The 24,604-nt window shown below is 39.9% G+C and overlaps 1 protein-coding gene across 1 annotated transcript in view; it reads right to left on the reverse strand.

Moving 5' to 3' along the window:
* Positions 1-22,459, reverse strand: part of si:ch73-281f12.4 (Ras-associating and dilute domain-containing protein-like) — a 34,256-nt gene extending 11,797 nt beyond the window's left edge. The window contains exons 1-11 of the mRNA XM_037688685.1: positions 22,228-22,459; positions 20,019-20,357; positions 19,027-19,262; positions 15,671-15,999; positions 11,805-12,485; positions 11,648-11,685; positions 10,568-10,737; positions 10,384-10,496; positions 6,073-6,292; positions 5,309-5,481; positions 1,028-1,172 (exon numbers count right to left, since the gene is read on the reverse strand). Coding sequence (XP_037544613.1) covers positions 1,028-1,172; positions 5,309-5,481; positions 6,073-6,292; positions 10,384-10,496; positions 10,568-10,737; positions 11,648-11,685; positions 11,805-12,485; positions 15,671-15,999; positions 19,027-19,262; positions 20,019-20,357; positions 22,228-22,355 — 2,572 coding nt within the window. The 5' untranslated portion in view covers positions 22,356-22,459. The remainder of the gene's footprint in view (positions 1-1,027; positions 1,173-5,308; positions 5,482-6,072; positions 6,293-10,383; positions 10,497-10,567; positions 10,738-11,647; positions 11,686-11,804; positions 12,486-15,670; positions 16,000-19,026; positions 19,263-20,018; positions 20,358-22,227) is intronic.
* Positions 22,460-24,604: the final 2,145 nt, after the last annotated feature.

Here is a 24,604-nt window from a genome sequence, read left to right on the forward strand (position 1 = left end):
ATCCTGTACTCTTACGCATGCTGGCTTAACAAGTAAATGAATAAAAAGTTACGACGGCTCCAGAACCAGATCAGAAGCTCTGGTCTGATCCTGCAGGAAGCAGAACATTTGACTGAAGCAGCAAATAAAAACTAAACAGAGAGTTTTGTGGCTGTTGTCCTGCTGGAAGAGGATGAAGCTGATTGGTGAAGACTGGCAGGCAGAAAAAGATTTAGAGGAACAATCAGTGTATCTTCATTAAGCTGTTTAATTCTGAAACGTTTTCATTCCTTTTTGTTTGGTTTAACACTAAAGTGGCCTCCAGGAGTTTTAAAATTTAAGGTGCTGGCTTGGTTCTTGAGGTTTAGGGCAGCAGAGAACGTGATGTTTCTAATAAAAACCAGAAACAAGCGGCACAAATTGTCAACTGAAGTTACAACTTCAAGGTGATGGAGTTCAGCTCTCTCGTTTTTACTCATTATCTTAATAAACTTCCTGTTATTTATCAGTAAGTCTTGTGGAATCACACATTTCAGCTTTCAAGTTTGAACATAGAAGCCACATAAAGAGTTGTTCTGGTTCGTGCAATAAGGAACATGGTTATTCCAGATTTTTGTAATAAAGGCTGTCCTGAAGAGAAACTGCTAAAAAAAAATGTCTCTCAGTAACAGAAAATTGATGGAAGTAAATTTATTTACTCAACATTTAAATACATTTTAACATAATTTTTATGCTATGAACAAAACTTGGATTTTATAATAGTCAAAATAAATTCCAATAAACTCAGAATCATCATAAAACAGTTCTGGATAATGTCATATAAACAAATAAATGACTGATGACGACATAAATATGGGTTATTTTATAATCTGTATGTTTTCCCTTAAAATTAAAAACAGGTGCTAAATTATCCAAATGGCTTTCGAAAGTTCATATAAAAATATGAGGAAAAGAGAAGATAAAAATTCTTTTTGAAATGCCCTCGTTTCAAAAAACGGATTCTTCAGATAAATTAAATAGTTGTGGTCCACGGGGTTTTGTAGCTCACCGGTCCTGACAGCGTCCTCTGAATCTTCTGGCGATGGGATCCATCCGCTGGGACAGATCTTACCGGCGCTGTATTCCCTCAACATGTGGTGGAGCTGCGCCGGTTTCAACGCAGCGAACTCAGCCCTGAGAGAAGCCCAGGACGCCTGAGTAAACACAGAAAAACAAAAAGAACCCTGAGAAACACGAAGCAGGCTTTTCTCTAAACCCCATCATAAACTTCACCCAGTTTATTTAAAGAAACTCTTTGTTTTCAACGTGAGAATGATAAAGTGGCAGAAAACTTTCCCATCATTCTTGTTTTCACATAAACAGTCAACGCTGCTCTCTCATGCCCATGCAGAGTATTTTAAATGATTATGTGACAAATACACAATTTGCCCCCTCTGTCACCCGAAGGCCAGATGTGGCAGCAAAGCCTCGTGGGAAAACATTTCCACAACTGAATGCATAGCCGGTGAAAGCGTTTAAAGCCTTTAAGTGTTTATCGGCTCTCTTGCAGATCTTCTTTTGAGCTGTTAAAAATGTTGAGTGTTATGTTTCATATCACTAATCAACACATCTTCTCTGCTCCGTGTGAAAGCCATCATGAGATATGATTATCGTCTTACAGCAGCTTGAACATGCATGAGAAAGAAATTATTTAGTCTTTTGATGACTAAGGAGTCGCTCAACAGCATTCATGTGATTACTGCGAAACAAACACTAGACATCATATAGTTCATTCAGAGCCTTCCAGCTGAATTGGAGGAAGTCAGACTTTAGGCAGACATGCCGGGGCCACAACTGAAACCACAGCCGAGTGTTGTTGTGTCTCTGAGGCCAACAAAAACTAACGTCTCAACTCTGCCTATAAACAACAGAAACCTATAAATGTTCTGTTTGTTATGTCTTACATTTAATGTTTGGTCATTATATTCTGCTGAAATATCTTCTTCACAAAACAAGAACGGGCACATGCCTTTGGTTTAGTTTACAGCAGTGCCAGCAAAGCCATCGCAGCTTTTTAAAGCTCAGAACTACAGATGGAAAGAAAAAAAAAAAAAACTGTTGAGGGTGTGTTCTGTTTTGTAGCGGCCACAAAGTGATCTCAGACTGGGCATATATAAAACTAGCTGCTTCATGTCGTGCTATAAGGAGACGAGACAGAGCTGTCAGCAGCTGTGCTGGTGGGTGTTTTAACTTTGAGTCATACGCTAACAACAGGTGTGAAACGCTGTCAAACCAACACTCACACTTACTAAAACATACGAGACGTTTGATTCAACGAGAGATCAAATTATTACTCTGCTCAACTTCTGTTCGTAACTTTTAGCCACTTCTTTTCTATATTTGACTTTTTAAATTTAAGTCAGCTATAACCCTGACAGGAACTGTAAGTGTGCGGTACCGAAAGCAGGTACAGTAACAACGAGAGGAATTGTTGAAATCAGCGGCGTCCAGTCCTCGAGAGCCACTATTCTGAACGTCTTCAATTCATTACATTCAAAAATACTTTATTAATCCCAAAGGGAAATTAAATGTTGTTGTAACTCATTATCCTCGTTTCATTAAGAGATGTTAGAGATGCTGATGGCTGTAGGCAGGAAGGATCTCTTGTAAAGGTCTGTCCCACAACAGATCCGAAGTAACTGGCCACAGATGCTGTCCGATCCGTCCACTCAGACTCGGCTGTCCTCTGGTTACCACAGGCTGCAGGACCGCTTGAACGCCGGGCAGAACTCCTCCCGGAGTGATGGTCACTCCTCCCAGCAGCCCGCTGAGCTCCTCGTCGCTGCGGACAGGTGCCGGGGCACAATCCCGGACCTTCTGCTGTCTCGAGTTGTTTCCTGCCAGTTCCAGGATCTCAGTGGTCAGACACTCGAGCACAGCTGGCCCGGAGACGGGAATGCATCCACGGAGCCTCATTTAGATTTGGGGCTGTAGTTGAGATACTATTTGAACTTTTCAGATGTTAATCAGCTGCTCCCGGTTGTTACGCATCATAACAAATGTTTAAAAGTAAAAAAAAAAGTTTCAGTAAAAATCCTTCCAGATACTAGAGGAAAAAAATCATCCAAAAAAAAAAAAAAAGTGATTTACATCCAGCAAAAGAGGAATTAAAGTTTTCAAAAGCAAAATCTCAGAATGAAAGTAACAGAGCTGCTCCAACATGCTGCCACCCCGAGCGGCACAACTCTAGAATCCAATGTCAATGACTCGTTTGTTTCTCAGCTCTTCAGCAGACCTTCAAGTTCCAAAGAATCCCATTATTTAAATCAAGTGTGTCTTAACTGAGAAACATCTACAATATGCAGGATGGTGGCCCTCGAGGACCAAGACTGGACACCACTGGTTTTAGAACAAGATGAAATAATGAATAAATGCCGTAAGATCCACTGAATAAATTAAAACCACCTGCTGCCTTTCAGGCCAGACATTTAGACTGAAAATGTTTTATGCTGAGGAATAACAGAGTTATCACCAAAATATTATTATGCACCAAGTCATCCAATACACCGCATGATCTGTTGGAGCTAAGGTTATGTATTGTGAGTGACTGTCAGCTACTACCACCCTATCTGTAATGTTCACTAAGGTACAGCCCTTTTGTGTCTAACATGGGAGATGAGCTGTGGAAAATACTCCCAAAACAAAACCGTTGTAGATGTACGGTACACCAAATGATTGTTTTCTGAGGGTTTCATTTAAATCCCTTGAGTGGCTCATGGGATATTTTACTAACAATCTGACAAATTCCATTACAGTTGTTAATGGCTTTTAAAATCAATTCCCGCCCAATCTCTTAGTGCTTAGTGTTGAGGATTAATCTCGCGTGCTGTCACACCAAATCTCAGCTCAGTATTTGTAGAACTGACAGAGATTTGACTAATTTTGTGTTTGTTCATGTTAGTTAGCTGTGGTGGCCATCTTAAGAGTGACTGACTGCAATAGTTAAACATTTGTAGACGTCAACCCAATGATTACTTTCTGAAAGTTTCAGTCAAATCAGTCAATTAGTTCCTGGAATATTTTGCAAACAAACTGACAAACGAACACAAACGGGGAAAAAAAAACGTATTGCTGCTTCATAGGGTTATAAAACCAACTGGAAAATATATTAAATAAAAGAGCCTATGAAGAAAAGGTTGAAAACCTACTAACGTCTAGCCCACCAACCCTCCACCTGAACCTAGTTAAACTGCTTTTCTATCCTCTGACTTTAACTAATCCGTCTGTGCAGTATGTCCCACAAGAACTAGCTAAAGACATAACTGTCTTCACACGCAAGATTTGATCTAAAAGCCTCGTTCCAACGAGAACGCACAAAAAAGCAGAATGCATCTGAAGATAGGAGGTCACTAAAAAACAAACAGCAGAGACTTCACCACAAAAACAATGAGCACGTTGTTCCATTTCGTCACGTTTCAGGAGCCATAAAACCTGGAACTCAGTAAAAAGCTTTGGTTTTATTGACTTGAATGACCCATTCAACAAGTTTTCTACTTCATACCTGAGTAATTTTACTTGTTTTTCTTTTAGTCTGAAAACTTATCAAGGAGTTGAGCTCTGCTTCTTGTAGTTATATAAACTGTAAGATCTAAATAAGTAACTCAGAGAACGGTGTGCTTAAGTAGGGATTAAGTTGGCAAGCTACTGAAGCACAGCAAAGGCTGATCACATCTGAATCACACACAAACCGTTTGTTCTTTTATATATTGTGTTGTTTCGGTGATGTAGCATGTATTTCCTGACATGCAGTAAAAAGCAAGATGTGAGAAGTTTCAAGATGCCTTTACAGCAAAGATTTCATTTATCTTTAAACCTTAAAATGCCATTCTTCCTCTTGAAGAAAAATAAATTGGATTTGAGATGGTGATGAGTTAAATATTAGTTTAGTTAACAGGATATACTGTCATCCATATAATCTGAGGTAATGGCCACGCCTTCGTTGACATCATGAGGTCATGATTTGAGCATTTTAGAGTGTTTGCTCACTCTGTTGTGGCTGTTTCCTGCAGGAACATCATGTTCTCAGGGACACTTTACCTATAAACCCATACTCTTTCCTCTGAAAACTTCTCTCAGCTTTTATTGTATTAATGATTATATAATTGCTTTGAAATGATAAAGAAAAAAAAAACTTTGCCGTGTTCGAAAGGCTTTAAAAAAAAAAAGTCAAGTTTATATAAAATGCAGTTTACACCTAATACATAAAGATAGTGACACCTTTAAGACAATGAAAACACGATGCCTGCCTGTGGTAAGACAAACAGGAAAAGAGGAACGGATGTCTGCTGACCTGCAGCAGGGTTTCTTTGGGTGTGGCCAGCAGATTGACAGCCGCAGAGAGCTTCTGGAAGAACTCAGTGGCCAGATCGCTCAGACCAATGCTCTGGATCCAATCCATCAGTAGGTCCAAGTTGGCCCGGATCTGCACACCGCGGGACCACTGGTAGAATCCAGCAACAGAACCTGAACAAGCAGGAAGTCTTACATTAGGGAAGTGTCTGACATGTTAGAAATACTATTTCAAGCTAAGTTTAAGAAGATGTAAATCTATTGTGTTTTTATCAAGTAAAAATACAATAACAAGAGAGGAACATGATGAAGGAGAATAAATACGTACTGCAGCCCATATAAATACATTATGAACGCTTCTATTTCATCAAAAAGAACATTGTTATCTTTGAAATCTGCATCAGCATGCTTGCTCTTTTGTCTTTATAATTTGCTTTCCTAATTTTAGCTTTTAGTTGCAGTTTTGCACATTTTAGCTTTAATGTACCGATTTGCTAATTTTAGATTGTTTTTTTTTTTTTTTTTTACTTTAACTCATTTTAACTTCTTCAAAGTCAGATCAGCACTCAGCATTCACTGCATTTTTGCAGAAATACAAATTTCTCAGTCTAAACTTGTCAACATGCTAAAAAAACAGAGCCATTTATTTACAAGTACCACAAACAACCAAATAACCGACATCTCTATTTATAGAGCACAAAAGGCCAAAGCAAACGTTTAATGACTTTCTCTGATTCTGGCTGCAGAGCTGAGTTGAGACTTTACCTCGTTCCATGAGGGAGTTGAACAGTGATGCATTGATGAAGAAGAACAGGTAGGCGCAGAGTTGCAGTGAGATGTCTGGGTGCACCTGGAAGGCCGTCAGGAGCTTCAGCGCCTCTTTGAGCACCTCCAGAATGTTACTGAGCCCATCAGGAACTCGCAGCTGACCGCTCTCTGAGAACGGGTTTCCATCCAGCAGACCAGACAGGGCCGAATACATACTCTGTAAGAGCAACATTTGACATCGCTGTAGAGATGTTGAACTGAATAATCACAACATTCCCTACAGGACTCAGTTCATATACTTCAATACATTTAGTGGCACATAAATATCTGTTATATCAGTTTGTGAAGAGTTCAGAACATGAAGAGAGGCAGGCAGTCACAAAAAGTACAAGAGACCTTGCAGGAAAAGTTTGTTTTGCAACAAAAAGACAACAGCAAATAAAAAAATACAACGATGTGTGGTTCATTTGAGCTACTAGCTATAAAGAAGTAATTTATGTTGGCTGATAAATGGCTATAATGGCTATAGTTGGCTATAATTCTGTTGATACTGTACTTTTTTTTTTACCCTTTTGACTTTTTACCATTCACCATCAGCTCTGCCACTGTGCCCAGAGCTAATGGCTCCTCAAATGTGTAATTAAAATAATTCAATTTCATGCATTTATTATCACTGAAATAACAAGCTTCTGTTTGTAAAAAATCCCTGCTGTCTCGATCTGAGTGATTATTAAGAGTGGGTCATTTTTACAACAGGAAACATGATTATACTCAATAAGGAGTTTGTCTAAACAAAATGCCTGGAAGCAAAGCAAACACTGAGCCAGCACAGCCCCCTCTGACTTTCAGGATAATGAAAGACTCCCTGCAGTGCTGCGCTCTGTTCAACGTGGCTGACGGAGAAGCCAGTGCTTTCGTGCACACAGTAAAGGTAAGGAGGGTAAACGGCGCAGAATGCAGAATGTTTTGTTAAAGCTCACCTTGGTGCCTGCTCTTATCATAACCTCATGTTCTGGCACAGAACTGCTATTGTTGTACAACTATGACATCAACCGCACACACACTACCTCACACACCATGACTAAGATAATCACCACAGGAAAACTGAATCAGCCAATAAAACCTTAAAACGCCTGCATGCCTGAGGCAGCAGGTCAGCTGGTAGTTTACAGTGAAGCTCTGCAGGTGTTATCATGGAGGCTGAGTGCTGACAGGCAACAAACGGGCCAACATTTTTATCATGAGACTGAATACTTTTTACAAACCCCCCATGTTTTTACTCTTCTTGCTGAAGCTGTATTAGCCCAGCTTCGCTTTTGTTTTGTTAATAAATAAGCTAAAAAATAAAACGTAGTTAGGAAATCACGTCTGCACATCATGAACATTCTCTCACACAGGAAATTAACAGAAAGTGCCTTTTTCTCCTCCTCCCTTCCTTTTCTCTTTGGAGCATTTTTCTGATGACAGCTTGTTTTCCTCGGCAGGAAACAGAATGCTGCTTACGGAGAATCCTCCCTTTTGTTTTACAAGAACAGTAACATAAAAATATAGAGAGAATACTTTTTACGTTGAAAAAAACTTCCATATGTTACTCTGGTAAATAAAGCTTGAGCTGAATAATAAATAAATCCTAAAAGTAACAGAGAAACTATTGAAAATCTGCTTTTGAAAATAACTTTTTTAACCAAATGACACACAATACAGGAGCATTTATTTCCAGTATGATAAAACATTTTTTGCAGTAAAATTGTTAGAAAAGTCTCAGAGATTTCTAAACAACAGAACAGACGGTTCCTGTTTCCTTCCCCACCTTCCTTGGACAGTCAGCATGCAGGGTGGCGTTTCTGCTGCTACAAATATCTGTTTCCCACAAATGTTTAAAACAAATTACTCTGCTGTCGGCTTTGGGTTGTTCACAATAAGAAGTGATTTTAGGCTTCAAAAACTAATTACAGCAACTGGTTCATTTCTGCATTACTATTAGTTAAGTTGCTTCTGCATTGATTGCTAATGTGTTTGAGTCAGAATTGAAACAAACCAAAAGAAACTTTATAAAATTACAGACATTTTTTTAAAATTAAAGTGTAAAAATCTAAGTAAAGGATTAGGGATGCACGATATTATCAGCATGATATCGGTATCGGCCGATATTAGTGTTAAAATTCAATATCGGACAATGGCCATTCCATTAAAATAACTCGTCGATATAAAAGGCGCTGTTTTTGCCTGCAGCGGCAGCGCAACGTGATGATGTCACATGCGCCTACCTGAGCTCACGGCGGAGAGTAAAATTCAAAATGTCGGCGGTGTGGAAGTTTTATTTTTCGTTGGTGAGGATGTCGGATTCTCAAGATTTATGGAGTACGATGAAACTCGCTGCATCGTCCGCAGTCTGAAATATTTTTCATTTTTTACATCTTCTGACAAAGGAACGTATATACAATATCGGCATCGGTTATCGGCCAAATAAGTTTTAACATATCGGCCAAAAAATCCAATAGCGTGCATTCCTATAAAGGATAAAAGGTGAAGGCTATGTTTCAATAGGTGTCCATTTATCTATTTTCTTTTACCCACAAATTCCTTTCTGGGTCACTGGTTCCCATATCCAGCCATCACTGTGTCATGTGAGAGGCAGGGGACACCCTGGACAGGTCTCCAGTCCATCACAGGGACACATAGAGACAAACAACCATTCACTCTCTCACTCACACCTAGGGACAATTTAGAGTTACCAATCAGCCTGACATTTTTATTATTTTTTTATTTGATAGGGACAGATACAAGAAACATAGATCAAGACAAGCTAATGCCTGCATCACATTGTAGATAGCCAAAGTTAATTCTCAACACCTGTCCCTAGACGGACCTTTAACAGTTGGTTAAATGAAAAGTTAAGATCAACAGTAAATACAATAAAATGAAGAAAAAGAAATATAAAACAATGTATTTAAAACTACCGAGTCAACACAATTACAATATTTAAAAATTAGTACAATTCGGCTTTATCTTTAGCCAATTCTTAAGCCTTCAAGTGAATATTTTCATGTCAGTTATGGTCTTAAAATCAGACGGTAACGTAGGTTTTTGGTGTGAAGGAGGAAACCGGAGTACCGGGAGGAAACCCACGCAGCACGGAGAAAACATGCAAACTCCACCCAGAAAGGTCCCCGGCAGGGATTTGATCCGGCAACCTGCTTGCTGAGAGGCGGCAGCTCTAGCAACTGCGCTGCCTTCAATAGACGTAAACAAATGAAATATCTGAGCTGTCATACTGACTAACCAGACCATCTTTGTGCCTGGTGATGTCCTGCTGGGCTGTCAAACATTTATGTCTGTCAAAATAATTCAGATTTCTTCTCTAGACTTTGACTTTTTTTTTTTTTATCAGCGTAAATGTCAAAATCCAAGTGGTAGATGTTTTTAGGGTTTTAGTTTTCTTAAGCAAACTGTAGATTAAGGTTAATCTCTCATCCTCTTGCTTTTTTAATCTGTGGTGTTCTTCCTTTTTAATGACATTAGACAAAATGCAACACCCCAATCTACAGTCTGACTTTATCCCTTCAAGCCTTGGGTACTGGAACTCAGTCTTTCCTGCAGCTGATTTATTATGACATCATTAAATGATAAGAGTCTTAGAGGTGTTGGTTCAACCGTACATCATTACACTCGCTCCTGTTTCTGTCAAGAATGGGGTGACAACCTAAAACCTTTCGAATAACTGACATAAATTTACTCTTTTACGGTGAATCCTATATTTTATACGATTTGTCCATATTTTGTTGAAATAAAGATGCACCAGTTTTTATGTTTGTGTGTAAAACACTGACAGTAATTTACTGTTCACTGTAAAGACAAACCTTTACAGAACTTTATGCTTCACACAGTTGCAGAGATCTTTGGTAGAAAGCTTCATCTCCAGCTGTTTAAGACCAAAGGTTCTGAATTACAAGACTGCACATGTTCTTTTGATGATCACGTGGAGGTTCTTATCAAATCAAGCATTTAGGTTCTGCTTTTGAAATCATTGTAAGCTTGAGCTATCACAGTGTGGGGGTATTAGAGCGAGTGGAAAAGACACCCCACTTACTACCTCACAGCCTTTTCCTGACCGAGTTTGTGTTTCCATTCTGTTATTGTGCTTTCTGTCTGGAACACGCTCAACGAAAACAGAATATCGTGTTTACACAGTCGCATTTCCTGCTTCACGTGTGAGAGAGTCTCAGGTTAAAAACTTTGTGAAACGCGTTAAAGTCGTTGTAGAGCTGAAGTTTTGCGTTGTGTGTGTTCATGCGAGCGAGAGCTGACCTTTGTTAGATAATAAACGGACTGCTGGAACGTAAACATGATGACTTCCTCCAGGACTGTCATGGCTTCCTCACAGGCTGTTCGAGTGGAGGACATCTCAGAGTCCAGCAGATCTGTGAAAAACATCAAAGTATGTCTCGGTAATTCAAACGCAGGTCTGACAGCTGTTAGTGCGTCTAACCACCTGCATCCTGGTGGCCCTGCCTCCAGGGCAGCAGCTGAGGGACTTTGTGTTGAATAAAGTGCAGCAGTTCAATGGAGTTGGCCATCCACAACGCCAGTGGCTGCAGACCTGGGATCAGCTCCTTCATGCTGAGCAGCTGAAGCTCTTCAGGCTGGCCCTCACTGGAGCTCCTGACAGGAAAGGACAACCATTGAGATTAACTCAACTCGCAAATAAAACGTACAAATTGATCATTTGATTTTTTTTTTTACAGAAATTACTTATTTTAACTGGATCAAAAGTTTCACAAGCTAGAAGAGAACATCTGATCATATCCCAGCAGTCTAAAATCATCTGTTTTATCACACAATTCTCTCCAGTGGAATTGTTCTGTTTGAAATTATTCTACATGTCCAACGTTGGAGCTTCTTACCAAACCAGCCTGAGGAGACATTTTAACATGTTATTATTTGATGACCGGTCACTAAACATCTCTTCTTGTTTGTACTGTACACAAGCTCTCCTGATTCATGTTTTTATATCAGCAGATATGTGTGTTGACAGTGTGTTACAGCTGCTGCCTGTTCTCATGCTTCAACCCTCCATCTCTGGGTGATTCATAGTTTAGGTTAAACCCAGAAATCTTGCAATAAAGCCACGTTTTAAAATCCATAAAATGAATTAGTTTGTGAACAGACTAGTTAATTCACAAACAATTTATTACAACAATGCCAAAACTGTAAAAATGTTTGAAAATGTTATGGACAGGGGACAAGTCCAGGTGTCCCCCACCTCTCACACAGTGACTGACATGGGCACCAGTGACACTCACAACCCAGAAAGGAAGAAGCGGGTAAAGATGATGGATGAGCATGAGTTGGTTTGCTCCTTTACTCACTTTTTCTTGAAATTGGTAACTTTTGTGTATAGAGTTATTGTTTTCTCACATTTTTTGACAAAAAAAAAAGACATTATTAGCGAAAGTTGTTGCTTTTGTCCTTGATATATATTTAATAATATTTCAGGAATCAGGTGTTGTGTTATCACAGGCAGCAGATTATTGCGTTTAATTTCTGAAACGTGAAAACTTTCTGGACTCACATTTCTGGCTGGATTGCAGCAAGTTTCTTTGTCTTCTCCTGAAAAGTTACAACATATGGACAAGATATTAATTTCAAATATATAGTTTTCAGTTCAGTGACTCTTTTCTTGCAGGAATCCTTGACTATCTGATTAAAGAGTAGAGTTTCATCTTTACCCATGCGACCAGCTGGATCTGACTGGCTATTCTGAGCAGCAGCTGTCTGAAGTGGGTTAACTCGAATGTGGAGGCTGAGTGCCGGATGCAAAGAATCAGCAGGAAAGCAGGCGTCAGTTTTGGCACATTTCCACTGGGATCCACCATGTCCAGGATCTCCTTAAGAACTCTTTCTTCTTGCTCCAACTCGTAGCTTAGCGATGCCTCTGTGCCTTCCAGATCTCTCCAACAGGGAGGTGACGGCTTTCTCTGCAACTGTTTAATGGTGATGGAGGAGCCACATGATAAACAAGCGTCAGTGTTAGGGCAGAGTCTGGTCATCCAAGATGGAGAGTTAAGGGATCCTGACGTACTGGCAGGATCTTTAAACATGAACAAGTAGTGTTTTCCTAAGCCAACCAAATCCCCTGGGCTCAGTTCCACTTCCTCTTTTAGAAGGAAACCATTTCTGGTCACAGGAGCACCATGAAGAGGCTTCAGCATTGTTAGTGTCTTTTTGTGCTTTCCTGTGGATGTTTGGTTGTTGGAGTCCAGGCGTTTGACGCAGCAGTGCTGTGGTAACACATCAGGAGCGAAAAGAAGGATGTCCACTTTTAACCTCTCTTCATCATCTCCGTTACAGTGCTCCCTGCAGCAGCCAAAGATGGTGGTGGTTCCACTCATCAGATAGATGACAAAATCCTGAAAAACAGATGTATAATCAACAAAACCTTCCATTTAGTTAAAACATTTGAGCTGAAGGAGCAACAAATGTTACCATTTTCTAGTTGCCACTGGTTAAATTTTAGGTTAATGCCAACAGAGGTTTGAACTAATAACTAAACAAATGATTATTTGGTGGCTTAGAGGTTAAAAACATGCTATAAACTTGTCCTCAAAATATTTATTTTAATAACTAAACATACAACAGCAGAAACAAACCTTTTTCACGGAAGGAAGTGGAAGCTATCAACAATACTTTTCTTTTAATCTACTTTACTTAAAGCATCCCGTCAATGTGCTTGGGTCAGAGGTCATATCTGATCTTCAATTGCTTGTTAACGCCATGATAGTGGTCAAAATATGCAATTTTTCAATGTTTTTGATTTGGATTTTTAAGCTTCCAACACACTTTTTCCATCAATAAATAAATATCTTGGAGTTAATGTAATTCAAACTAAAGATTTTTGTAAAAATTGCACTAGAAAACAGCAAATATTGTTTACAACCAAATTTTGTGATCATTTACAACCAGTTACCAAAATTATCCCGTTAAGAGTTCAGAATATCTCAGTCCAACTTGTTTACGTATGATCTTTACTCCAAGTTTTGCTTTAGCACAATCCACCACTTACTTTCCCCAAAACATGTTATTTTCTGCAGATTTTCATCCTTACAGCTTTTAGTCACTGTTTCTTTTCAGAAGAAGAGAAAAGAACTTTATATTTGTCATTTTGGACCTGGTGTCTCTGATTCCACTGTTCCACTTCCTCTCAAGACTTAATATCCTTCACATTCACTGGCAACAAAATATGATGATTTTGATCATTTTTTATGAATAACAGTAGATGTTTGGTAGTAAATGATACATATTTAGTGGTTATTTATCATTTATGATGCATATACAAAATAAATAAATAATAAACATTGAACATTTGCATATTTTGACAACTATTATGGCTTTAAAAGTTATTTTCATTAAAAAAACAACAACTTTTCACTCATACTGTTTGCTAATACAACTATTTCAGTGTAAATAATATCAGTCGTTTTTTGTGGTATATTGTACAACAAATGAAAAATAGTTTTGGTCTGGGGAACTTCCAGAGGCGCTCTGTCAACTCAACCTATAATTAAAATAATAGTTAGCAGAAGTCCTAATTGAGTTTTTCCCCCTCCATCTACGACAACAGTGTCAATAACATGACTTTCACTTCCTGTTTTATGAGCACGGGCAGAATGCAGACCCGTGTCGTTTCTTTCTTTGGCTTTGGGTTGACATAAGCCACAGAGCAGCCCAGTTTACCCTCTCAGTTAGCTGCAGAGCTACCAGCATCTTGCCCAGTGAGCAGGAATAAAAAAAAAAAAACATTACTAGAATAAGGTTCCTGTTCCTGGGAGTGAGCCGAGCCAAAACCTCAGCCTGCCGTTCTGGTTTGCTATGAAAGATCTGGTGTAAGCCAGTGTGACGTCTCGAGGTGCAGTTTAAACTCGTGTTCAAAGTATGTTGATTTACAAACTGAGAAACGCCAAGGTTCTCTCCATGTTCTGTCAAATGCTCTGACGAAGTTTCCATTACAGTCTGTGGAGAACTCATCCCGTTTGTTGGCCCATGATCACAGACAGCTTATCCTGTGGGGAAGGCAGCTAAAATAGATCTCCTGGGTCTATTTACTCCTCAGAAAGCTATTCTGAGAAATGCATGTTGAAGTTCAACATGCTCCTTCTCTCTCAATCCTCTTATCACGCAGGTAAAAAAAAAAAGCCTGTGATGTTCTTAACATAAGACATTCAATTCAAGGTTCTCATGCACTTGTTTCCACCGTGCTGTGCTGAGCTGTCTGTAAACACGTTGTCAGGAGAGACCCTTTAAGGTCTGAGCCACGCCTCGTCTCTTCTTCACGGCAGTGCACAGATTTGGACGTGAGGTAAACTAAGAGACAGACTCTTCAGTTAAACCATCTAAAAATGTACGTAACTTTTTCTGTTATTTATTGATTCATTTTAATGTTAGACAACAGGAAACTATTCTACATTAAACTTGTATGTTTTATTTTTAAAGGAGTGCTGCATGAATCACAAGTCACAAGAACTCTGACACTAAAATACCCAGGGTGTATTAATAAATATGCTTAATGCTTCATGCAGCGTATACATCATGTTTGGGATATTTTGGATAAAATCGAGCACACGTCCCACTCTGTGTCTGAAAAAGCCTGATCAACAACGATGCTTTAATTAAACACAACAAACAAATTGCATTTTATGGCAGCTCCCACGCAGCTGAGCGAAGTCGACTGAAATCCTGGCTCGGTGGCAGCCTCGGCTCAATAAGTACTCTTCAGAGAAACTATAAAGAAGTATTTGTACTCCCCCACCACACCCACCTCTACAAACTTTTAAGGCTGCAATTAAAAGTTATTTTAAAAAGTACATTTTTAACAACTGCTTCGAGAAGTTTGACAACAGCAACTACAAATTTTCACCAACAGGCATTAAAGTAGTTCATTAATGTAATTCAGCATCAGCCTTTCATTTCACTACACAAGCTCATTTCAGCGCACTCTGGGAGTCAGCCTCCCCACCATCACAGACATCTACACCTCCAGATGCAGGAAGAGGACCACCTGCATCATGAAGGACTCCACTCATCCAGCACACACACTTTTTACCCCGCTCCCCTCAGGCAGGAGGTTGAGGAGCATTAAGTGTAGAACCACCAGACTGAGGAACAGCTTCTACCCTGAGGCTGTTAGACTCATGAAAATCTATCCATGCTGCTCATGTCTTAACCATAAGCTGCTATATTCATACCCATCTGCTCACAACAGACTCATGTTCAGGCTGCTGTTTAATACAACCTATTATATTACATTATTATTGTTTAGCTTATATCTTAGATCCTTGTATACTGTTTCTTCTTTATATAGTTTATATTGTTGCTATTTTTGGGTGTAACTGGGACCTTGTGTACACAATTTTGTTCCACCTCATGTGCCACATGTGATGTGAATTACAATAAAGAACCTTGAATTATTTTACGTCATATAAACAAACATTCACTTAAATTCATTAGGAGTAAGATTAAGATCATCTCATCTTGATTTTGGACATTGTATTGTCACCTGGAAGCCTTTTAAACATGATAAATAAGTTTTCTGTCTTACCTGTCTGTGGTTGTATCCCTGCAGCAGGAGGAAGTAGGGGAAGTCAAAGGGGGGGTGGATGGAGTACTGGGTGGTGTTGTCGTCGCTGCTCTCCGTCTCCTCCTTCTCCATGCCGAGTCGTAGCACCTCCTTGTCAGCCTCGACTTCCAGATCCTCTCTGAGCGTGCTCTGTTGGGCCCGGTTGGCCTCCTTCCCCATCGCAGAAAGATCCATCTCACTCAAGCTTCTCCAGAACCCGGGTCCGTCTGGATCCTCCCCGCTGCTGTCCACAAACAGGGAGGCCACCCTGGAGCGGTTCCTCTGAAGTTTACGAGCCTGAGCATTGATACCTGCATTCACAAAGGGAACAGTGTTCAACATTGTTTGCACCGACTGCTTAAACGTCAAAAATAAAACGATCTTAAAATTTGTTGAAGAACATGGTGTGTGAACTGATTTGGAAAAGTTGTAATGCACCTGATTGTTATTAAACAAGAAGTAATCTCTAACATGGCCGATTTTACAGAAGCAGTTTGACGTCACTCTGTCCTTTCTTACAGCATGGCTGCTTTTAAATGCAACTTTTCTACTGAAGGAAATTAGTGGAAGGAAATGAGTAAATAACAAAATTACGTTTCAGAATTGCCAAAACAGCAACAAACCATTTAATCTCTAAGCTATCAAGCTTCATCAAAACAGAGAAAAACACAAACAGAAGAGATATGTTGTTTATAAAATCGTGTTTACAGTCACCAGAATTCCCCTGAAATTGCTCTGGTAAACTAATCTGCCTTCAGCGTAATGATTTGCTGCGCTGGCTCCAACTCAAACACAACAGAACCGGAGGAAAAGCAGGGTGAATGTGCAGGGAAAGTGAGATGTAGCCACCTCTATCTGATATCAACAGCTCTCTATCAATCTGACATAACACAAACACTATTCAGCTTTTTTGGAGCCATTAAGCCCAGCAGAATGTCCAGAGAGCCCAACTCACACCAGGCACTCCGCTGCTCTTATCAGCTGTGGAAATGGGTGTTTTCCACATTGTTCAGCACAACTCTGACAGAATGGGCTCTGTGCCTAAAACCCTGAGGAGGTAAAGGGCAGCTTCCCTAGTCAATGAGAGGAGGATAATGATGATGATGAGGAGAATGAATCATGTGCAACAGCAGAACTACAGCAGAATCTGACTGAAGGGGTCTTGATATAAAGTTACAGCTTGCAGGATTTTAGAGGTTTAAAACATAAACTGTCCATGTTTGCATTAGAACATTTTTCTGCTGATGGTAAGAAACTCTTTGGCACAACATTAACTCCATATGGAAAACTAAAAATTATAAACTATTAAACAAAAAAATCAAGCGATAGACTTTTTTCTTCTAAAGATGTTATTTTCTTTGATTAGGAGGAGGGAACCCTAAAACGGGAAGCTGGATCAATTTTGCATAGTTTTAATGAAACAGGAGCCGATTCTACTCAGGGTTGTGGTAACAGAAACAAAACTAGTAACAATTAATGACTTTACTTAGCCAAGAAATAAGTTCCTTTGGCTGCATTTCACTGCATTACAGGGGATCTGTCAAAGTTTTAACCATAAAATGAACAAATTTGAATACCAGAAAAATTTCAATGTGTAAATGTGTTGGAAAAAACATCTACTATTAGTGTAAAACAATTGAAAAGTCACAAAACAATTCCCATTAAAGATACAAAACTGGAGACTGGAACACAACACGGAAGTTGAAGCATGCTCTAGTAGTAAGTTTTACATCATGTAAACATGTAAACAAAGCTGTTGATTATGTTTATTTGATGAATATGTGTGGGTGTGTAGGTGGGACCTTCAGCCTCACATCCCGTGTGAGCAGACTGGTTGGAAAGTACACCACAGTAGCACTCACACAGATATTACGGCTTTGCCTTAGTACAACAGAAGTTGATCAAAACACGTCAACCATCTTTATATATAACTTTTGGTGTAAACAAAGTATTGCTGTAATATTTTAATCCCAACAGAGTTTAAGAGAGGTTGTAGTAATGGAGCGTTCCGCTTTGAGCTTGTGGTGGTGAATATTTAGTACTACTCCAGTTTAGTCATCTTTTTGTCTCATCAGCTCATTGTAGGTCTCAGGTATAACGTCTAAATTATATTTAGCTTTAAATTCAATTCAGTTTATTTATTTATTCATATAGCGCCACGTCTCAACAGAAGTCGTCTCAGGAGCTAGTTCAGTTCATGCCACTCCTGCAGTACAGTAATTTGGTGAATTAAACCTTTAAGCAGGGATGGGCACAGTTCTGCTAATTCGCTAACAGCTAATAGCGGAACTCGTTTTTTGTTTAGCGGATAAGTGTTTTCACAAACTTTGGAAAGGGTTAGCGAAATTCACTTCTGCTAAATCAGGTTTTGCCATCTTTTGGTCTGCTAACAAAATTCACAAGCTTGTTCCTGTCTGTTGTGGGCATGTCTCGGAGTGCGTTAGGCACGAAATTGGCTGACTGCGTGTGCACGTGACAAGGCGTGACTGGTCGATGCAGCTTCAACTAGAAGGAGACGAAGACGTGTGACACAGACTGAGTGACAGTCGTCTTAGAGGTTTAACGTTAACTAATTTTTTTCCCTGTTTAACGATTAAGCGTTAGCAAAGCTAATTTTGTAGTTGGTTGAATATGGGTTAGCGAAGCTAACTTTCTGGTTAGCTGTGCCCACCACTGTTTAAGCATAAAGAAAGAACCACTGATATAATTTACTTTTGTCTATAAAAGTATAACATAAAAATAAGAGAAATATTTCCTGTTTTGTTTTTAAATCATGCCATCTGAAGCCTAACTATAGCAGCAGTACCAGGTATTAAAAAGCCAGTGTCAACAAACCTGTGTGCTGGTCCAACATACACAAGAACCACAACAAGCCTGAGCCAAAGTCAATGAGCTGCACAGTCCCAACTGAGCAGGAAGTGAGCTCTGATAAAAGAATAATAGCACCGCAGTGAGAAAACTTTCTGGCAGCTCCAGGACCAATTGGAAGAGTTGCTTAGTGCCTTGATGCTTCACAGGGACCTGATGGGCCCTTGAAATAAAACAAAGATAAGAAGAGGGCCGCTCTGACCTCTTAACCCTTCACAGTAGCTTTGTTTCCTCCTGACCTCTTTCACATGCCTGCCGTCTCCACAGCTCTAACTGGTGATAAGCAGGACAATGAAGGCTGTTAGCTGGCAATAAGAGACGGGGATAAAGGCTCTTGGTGCAGAGACTTGAGTGATTGATAGCCCAGGAGTCTAGATGTTAGTCACTGAGTATCTGCACACTGGAAATGGCACAGTCTAAGATTTTTGACTAAAAGTTCAAGGAGGGGAGGTGTGATCTGACAAGAATACCTGCTGTGATTGTGTCCGTGTCCTTCAGACTCTGCTCTTCAACAGCCACTCGCCTTTGGATCTCAAATCTTCTGGAGAAGCCTTCCTTGGGCTTCCACAGTGACTGCAGCATGAGGGGCCTCTCATTGTCACTCACAACTCTGAAGCACTCCCTCTTCCACTGGCTATCAGCTCCTGTCTGACCAATCACGTCACACAGCACATAATCGTTGGCGTCTTCTTTTTCCAGACAGTACCTGAACAACAAAAGCAGAAATTCAGGGAGGATTATTGGAAAGAGGGGACGAAGGAAACAGGAGGAGCGCTCTGGTTCTTTTGGCCTGAAACTCCTGCTGTCTTTCCAAGTTGACAGTTGTAAACATGTTTTTGATTATGTTGATCATGTGTCCCAAATCAAATGTTTATGGTGAAAACAGATGGCCGCTTGTCCTGAGCCTGGTTCTGCTGGAGGTTTCTTCCTTTTAAAAGGGAGTTTTTTCTTTCCACTGTTGCCACTGTGCTTGCTCAGGATGGGAGACTGCGACAAAATGAATATTCAACTTGTCTGCTGGATTCCTTAGATAGAGAACTTTACTAATCGGCTTTTATGTATGTGAATGTTCCTGTAAAGTGCCCTGAGACAACTTTGTTGTGATTTGGCGCTATATAAATAAACTGAATTGAATTGAATCCACAATCTATAAATAATTTTCCTTCCAATAAAATTTACGAGTTATATATTTATTTTAATCAATAAACTTACAACGCCATATGGAATGCAGCGGAGGTGGTAAAATGGACCATGAAGTTGTATAAACATGCATTTTGTATATAAAAAGTTCAAGTTGTTGCAAATATAATGTAAATAGAGACATCTGAGAGGTGACGGTGGTGATCTGCTGACTGCTCGCACACTGACTGTTCCAATTCAGCTGATCTTCATCTTTTCCAGATTTAAACCTCCTTGTGGAAAGTTTTCTTGACATGTTTCAACTCAGATCAAAACATCTCACCTCGCTAACGCCTCCCTGACCAGCTCCTTTGCACTGGACTGAGTGGTGGCCAGCACACTCTTGTAGTGGGCCCCTTGGCAGATGTCACTACCAAAGACCTTCAGGATGCCCGGCACAGACATCTGGCTGGACAGTTCGGCTGGGTCATCTGTGAGCTGAGGGTCACCCGACAGGCTCCCGCTGCCCCTCGTCTGGTCACGGCGGCCATTGTCCCGCAGGTTGGGGCTGTAGTTGAAAACAGTCGAAAGCTTGTTGTTGTGACGCCGGATTTTACTCTTGGCTGGCTGCCGGACGCTGACACTCTCAGCTGATTGGACAGTGTTGTCCGATTTGCTGGACCTGAGAAGACACAAAGGGACAAAAATCAGCACCACACGTGGCTTCTCTGTTTCCAGACCCCTGGATGCTTCTAATAGCTCACTGGATATTCCATTACTATTTTAATTTTGATTCATCAACTGTTTACTTTAATCACATAATAAAAAAAGGAGTGAAATTCAAGCAACAAAACAATTTTACATTACACAGAAGGATACAGATAGTTTACCCCTTTGAGAGCTCGACAGATTAAAACATTGCTTATAGTCAAAAGAAGAGCTAATACAGAGCAACTGTAGCTATGAGCACTAATTAGATCAACAACCTGCACACACTGTTATTTAGAAGAAATTAGAAAGTAAAAATGGGTTTGAAATTAAGAACATTCATAATTGGGTAAAAAAAAAATTCTACTAGAGATAGACTGATTATTCAGACAACCAATTTTAATCAGCAAATATTACCACTTAAAAAAAATTGCAATGTGCACTTTATTATTCACCAAGTAGAAAAATTAAGATATGCATACTGTATTCATCTTACTTGGGTGTGCAATTGTATGACAACCTCAGCTGGAGCAACAACACTACCAGCCTGATCAAGAAAGCACATCAGAGACTTTAGTCAGCCTCCCCACCATCACATACATCTACACCTCCAGATGCAGGAAGAGGGCCACCTGCATCATGAAGGACCCCACTCACCCAGCACGCACATGTTTTGTCCCGCTCCCCTCAGGAAGGAGGTTAAGGAGCGTTAAGTGTGGAACCACTAGACTGAGGAACAGCTTCTACCCTGAGGCTGTTAGACTCATGAATCTCTAACCAGAATAATCACTGTGAAAAATCACGTCATGTTGCTGCTGATCTGTTTCATGTTGCTGTGTTCATTCGTGCTCATCTGCTCACACAGACTCATGTTCGTGCTGCTGTTCGGCGTATTGTTTTTATACTACATCTTATTACAGATTTTCTTTTAGATTTTATACATTTGTTGGATGTAACTGGGACCATGTGTACACAATTTCATTCCACCCCATGTGGTGTGTATGACAAATAAAGAACCTTGAATCCTTGAATCTTAGCTCACTAATTATTTATTTTATATAAATTATCTTCTAAATATTATTTTTCAGGTGTGCGATTTCTTCTAAGTGTTGTTAAATATGTTTATTTGAGTTAGGCAACTACAGTATTTTATTTTGTTAAATAAAATATACACACAAGCCAAAAATCTAAACAAATTAGTCTTTTACATCCACTGTCAGATTTCTAAACCTTGGCATCAGCTATACTGATGATCAGCCTCTATGTTCTATAATTACTTTTTCACTTTTTGGTACTTTATTTTTGTACCTTTATTGCATGCTTTTAGTATTTCTTGTTTGTTCTTTGATTTTTTTGTAGCGAGTTAAATCGGTTGTTCTCATCCTGAGCATTCCATTGTACTGTTAACCTTGTGTTAACCTTGCATATGACAAATAAACACAATTTGAACTTGATATAATAAACACAATAGAAGACAAAAATGAAATTTAAATACTGCAATGGGGAAACAGTTCTTACATGAATGTTGCAGTGATGGAGCAAAGCAAAACAGTTACTTGCCCTTACAAAAGAGCAAATATTATTATTTTATCTGTTACTTTTAGGGATTGGGATGCACATTAAATTAATCAAACATTTTTATTGTAAAAGTAAAATGTTTATTAACACACCACATAGTGTAAATGCTGCTGTTTCAGTGCAAATATGAGAGAATACTTGTTTAAATTATATCATGAGGTGAACAGGTGTAGCTTAACGTTCGAAAGCATTGTGTGTCACACTTTTATCAGGTTTAAAAACAGTAAAAACAAAGAACAGTAAAGAGAGTTCCGGGGCTGACTTACTGCAGGGACCCATTGCTGGGTTTCCTCCCCAGTTTGGCCAGGCGCCTCTTGGGAGAGCGGATGAGCAAACCCACGGGAAAGTTCAGGGCTTGTTTATTTACGTGGCTGCTTCTCTCCTCCGAAATCATTGTTTTTGTTTGTTGTTCGGCCTTTTTACAAAACCATAACGAAAGGACGGAGGCTCAGGCTGCAGGGACCAGATGATAGCATTCTCCGCGGTTTGCTAGCTGAAGTTAAGACGAGAAGTCCGAGCGTTTCCACGAACATATTCCACTTTCACCTTGTTTCGAGACAAAACTTCAAAAGACCACGTCCAGCGGTCCTCCTGCGACCATCACGCCGGTGGTTTTAGCGGCTCGCGCGGTGAGTAACGTTCCGACCAAAGAGCCGCGAGTGAGATTCAAGACACCCCAAAAATCTGAAGAATCCAAACTGAAGTTAAAGTTTTGCACAAGCGGAAGACAGAGGGGCGCTCTTAACCCCCGTTAGTCCGTTTTCGAGTGAAGGTTTCTGGGAAAGCAGTGAAGCTCCAGCCCGGTTCATGATGAGATCCGTTAGACGAGCGCGGAGCGGACTGAACCGAATGAAACAACCTGTTGCTGCTGAGCGCGAGCTCTCCACGTGACGTCACACGCGCTGCTGTAAAGGAGGCGGAGCAAACCACACACTCAGACACACCACTTACAGCTATACTTATGAGGACCAGTGTTAGTGCAGTCCTCAGCGGTTTACAGCAGTTCTAAAGACCAGGACCTGAAACTGGGTCTGAATTCTGATCTGTGGACCAGGTCAGCACAACAAACTAATAATCATGAATCCCCTCAAGCTCAACGTAAAATTTCTGCAATACAGTAACAGATTTTCAGGCACACAGTGTCCATCCATCCATCCATCCATTCATCCTTCCTTTCAATTCAACTATTATTTATACAGGTTAGTGTCATTGAGTCACGAGGACTCATTTACAAGAGCGTCCTGCTTTAAACACAGATGACAACAGGAGACAATCATTAAAAAGCATATAAAACGAAAAGTAAAATGATACTAAAAAACAAAACAAAACCAGCTACATTGTAAAACGATGTAAATTACTAAAAACAGGAACGTCTGCGTTGGTCTTTGCAGATGTTTGAAGCCACTTAGAGAGGTCAAGGTCGAGAGCTTCAGATCTTTTTGCAAGATGTTCCAGGAAACAGGAGCGGAGTAGGAGAAGGCCCTTTTGCCTAGTTCGGTCCACACTGAGGGAACACTGCATGTAATAATGTCCTGAGAGCGCACGCTGTAGCTGCACTCACGCAAGTGACATGTAGGAGATGTATGAAGGCAACAGACCAAGAAGAGATTTAAAGATGAAAATGTACCAGTGAGAGAGTCTGCGTGAAGTTAATGATGACCAGTTAACCAGTGAATACAGGGTGCAGTGGTGGGTACGGTAGTTACAGCCAGTTATGAATCTTAGTGCACCATGATAGACATCATCCAACATCTGCAGGGTGTTTGCAGGAGCATTCGTGTAAATAATGTCACCATAGTCAATGGAGGGAAGGAAAGTCACAGTTAAGGTGGTTCTTAGCATTCAGAGATAGACAGGATCTATTTCTGAAAAAGAAACTCAGTTTAACTTTCAGTTTCTTTACCAAGTTTTCAACATGCAGCTTAAAAGAGAGATGCATATTTACAAGAATCAACAAACTGAACAGAAACACCATTCGAAGAGAAGGATCCATGCATCCATCCATTATTTTTACCCACTTCCTCCTTTGGATTGTGGGGGTCACTGTCCATGTCCAGCAGTCACTGTACAAGAGTTGGGGGACACCTTGACAGGTCGCAAGTCCATCACAGACCACTGCTCCAATTCCCTAAATGTTGTTAGACTCAACCTTTTTTGTGTCATCCGAAACCTTTTTTTTGTTTTGACTTCTGGACACTTTGTGAGGGCCCCCACTTGATGTTTGATGATCCACAGAGGAGCCTCACCCCAACACTGATCTGGCCTAAAACATCTTCACCATTTGTTGTTGCACTGTGATAAAATAGTTTAAAATTAGACTGAATATTTCTCCTTGGCATCACAGCAAAACTAAAATATCTTAAAACAATTAGTATGTATAAAGCAGTTATTTAAATATTTTATTTTAAACAAAAACACACATACACTGTGTTTAAATCGACTCACACTTATGAGCCTGGAATTCAGTTTGCCCCTCATTTAAATTACACACAGTTTTAAATAATTTATTTAAACTATTCTTCACACAGGCTGAGTTTGGAAACCCAAAATTGCTTCAAATTAACCAAATATTTTAAGTATCCGTTATAAACTGTGTCCAATCCCAATAAAAAAACTAAATTATAAAAATAAGAAACACTAATC

This window comes from Nematolebias whitei, chromosome 15, assembly GCF_014905685.2.
Source record: "Nematolebias whitei isolate Nwh7 chromosome 15, NemWhi1, whole genome shotgun sequence".
In the NCBI taxonomy this organism is placed as follows: Eukaryota; Metazoa; Chordata; class Actinopteri; order Cyprinodontiformes; family Rivulidae; genus Nematolebias; species Nematolebias whitei.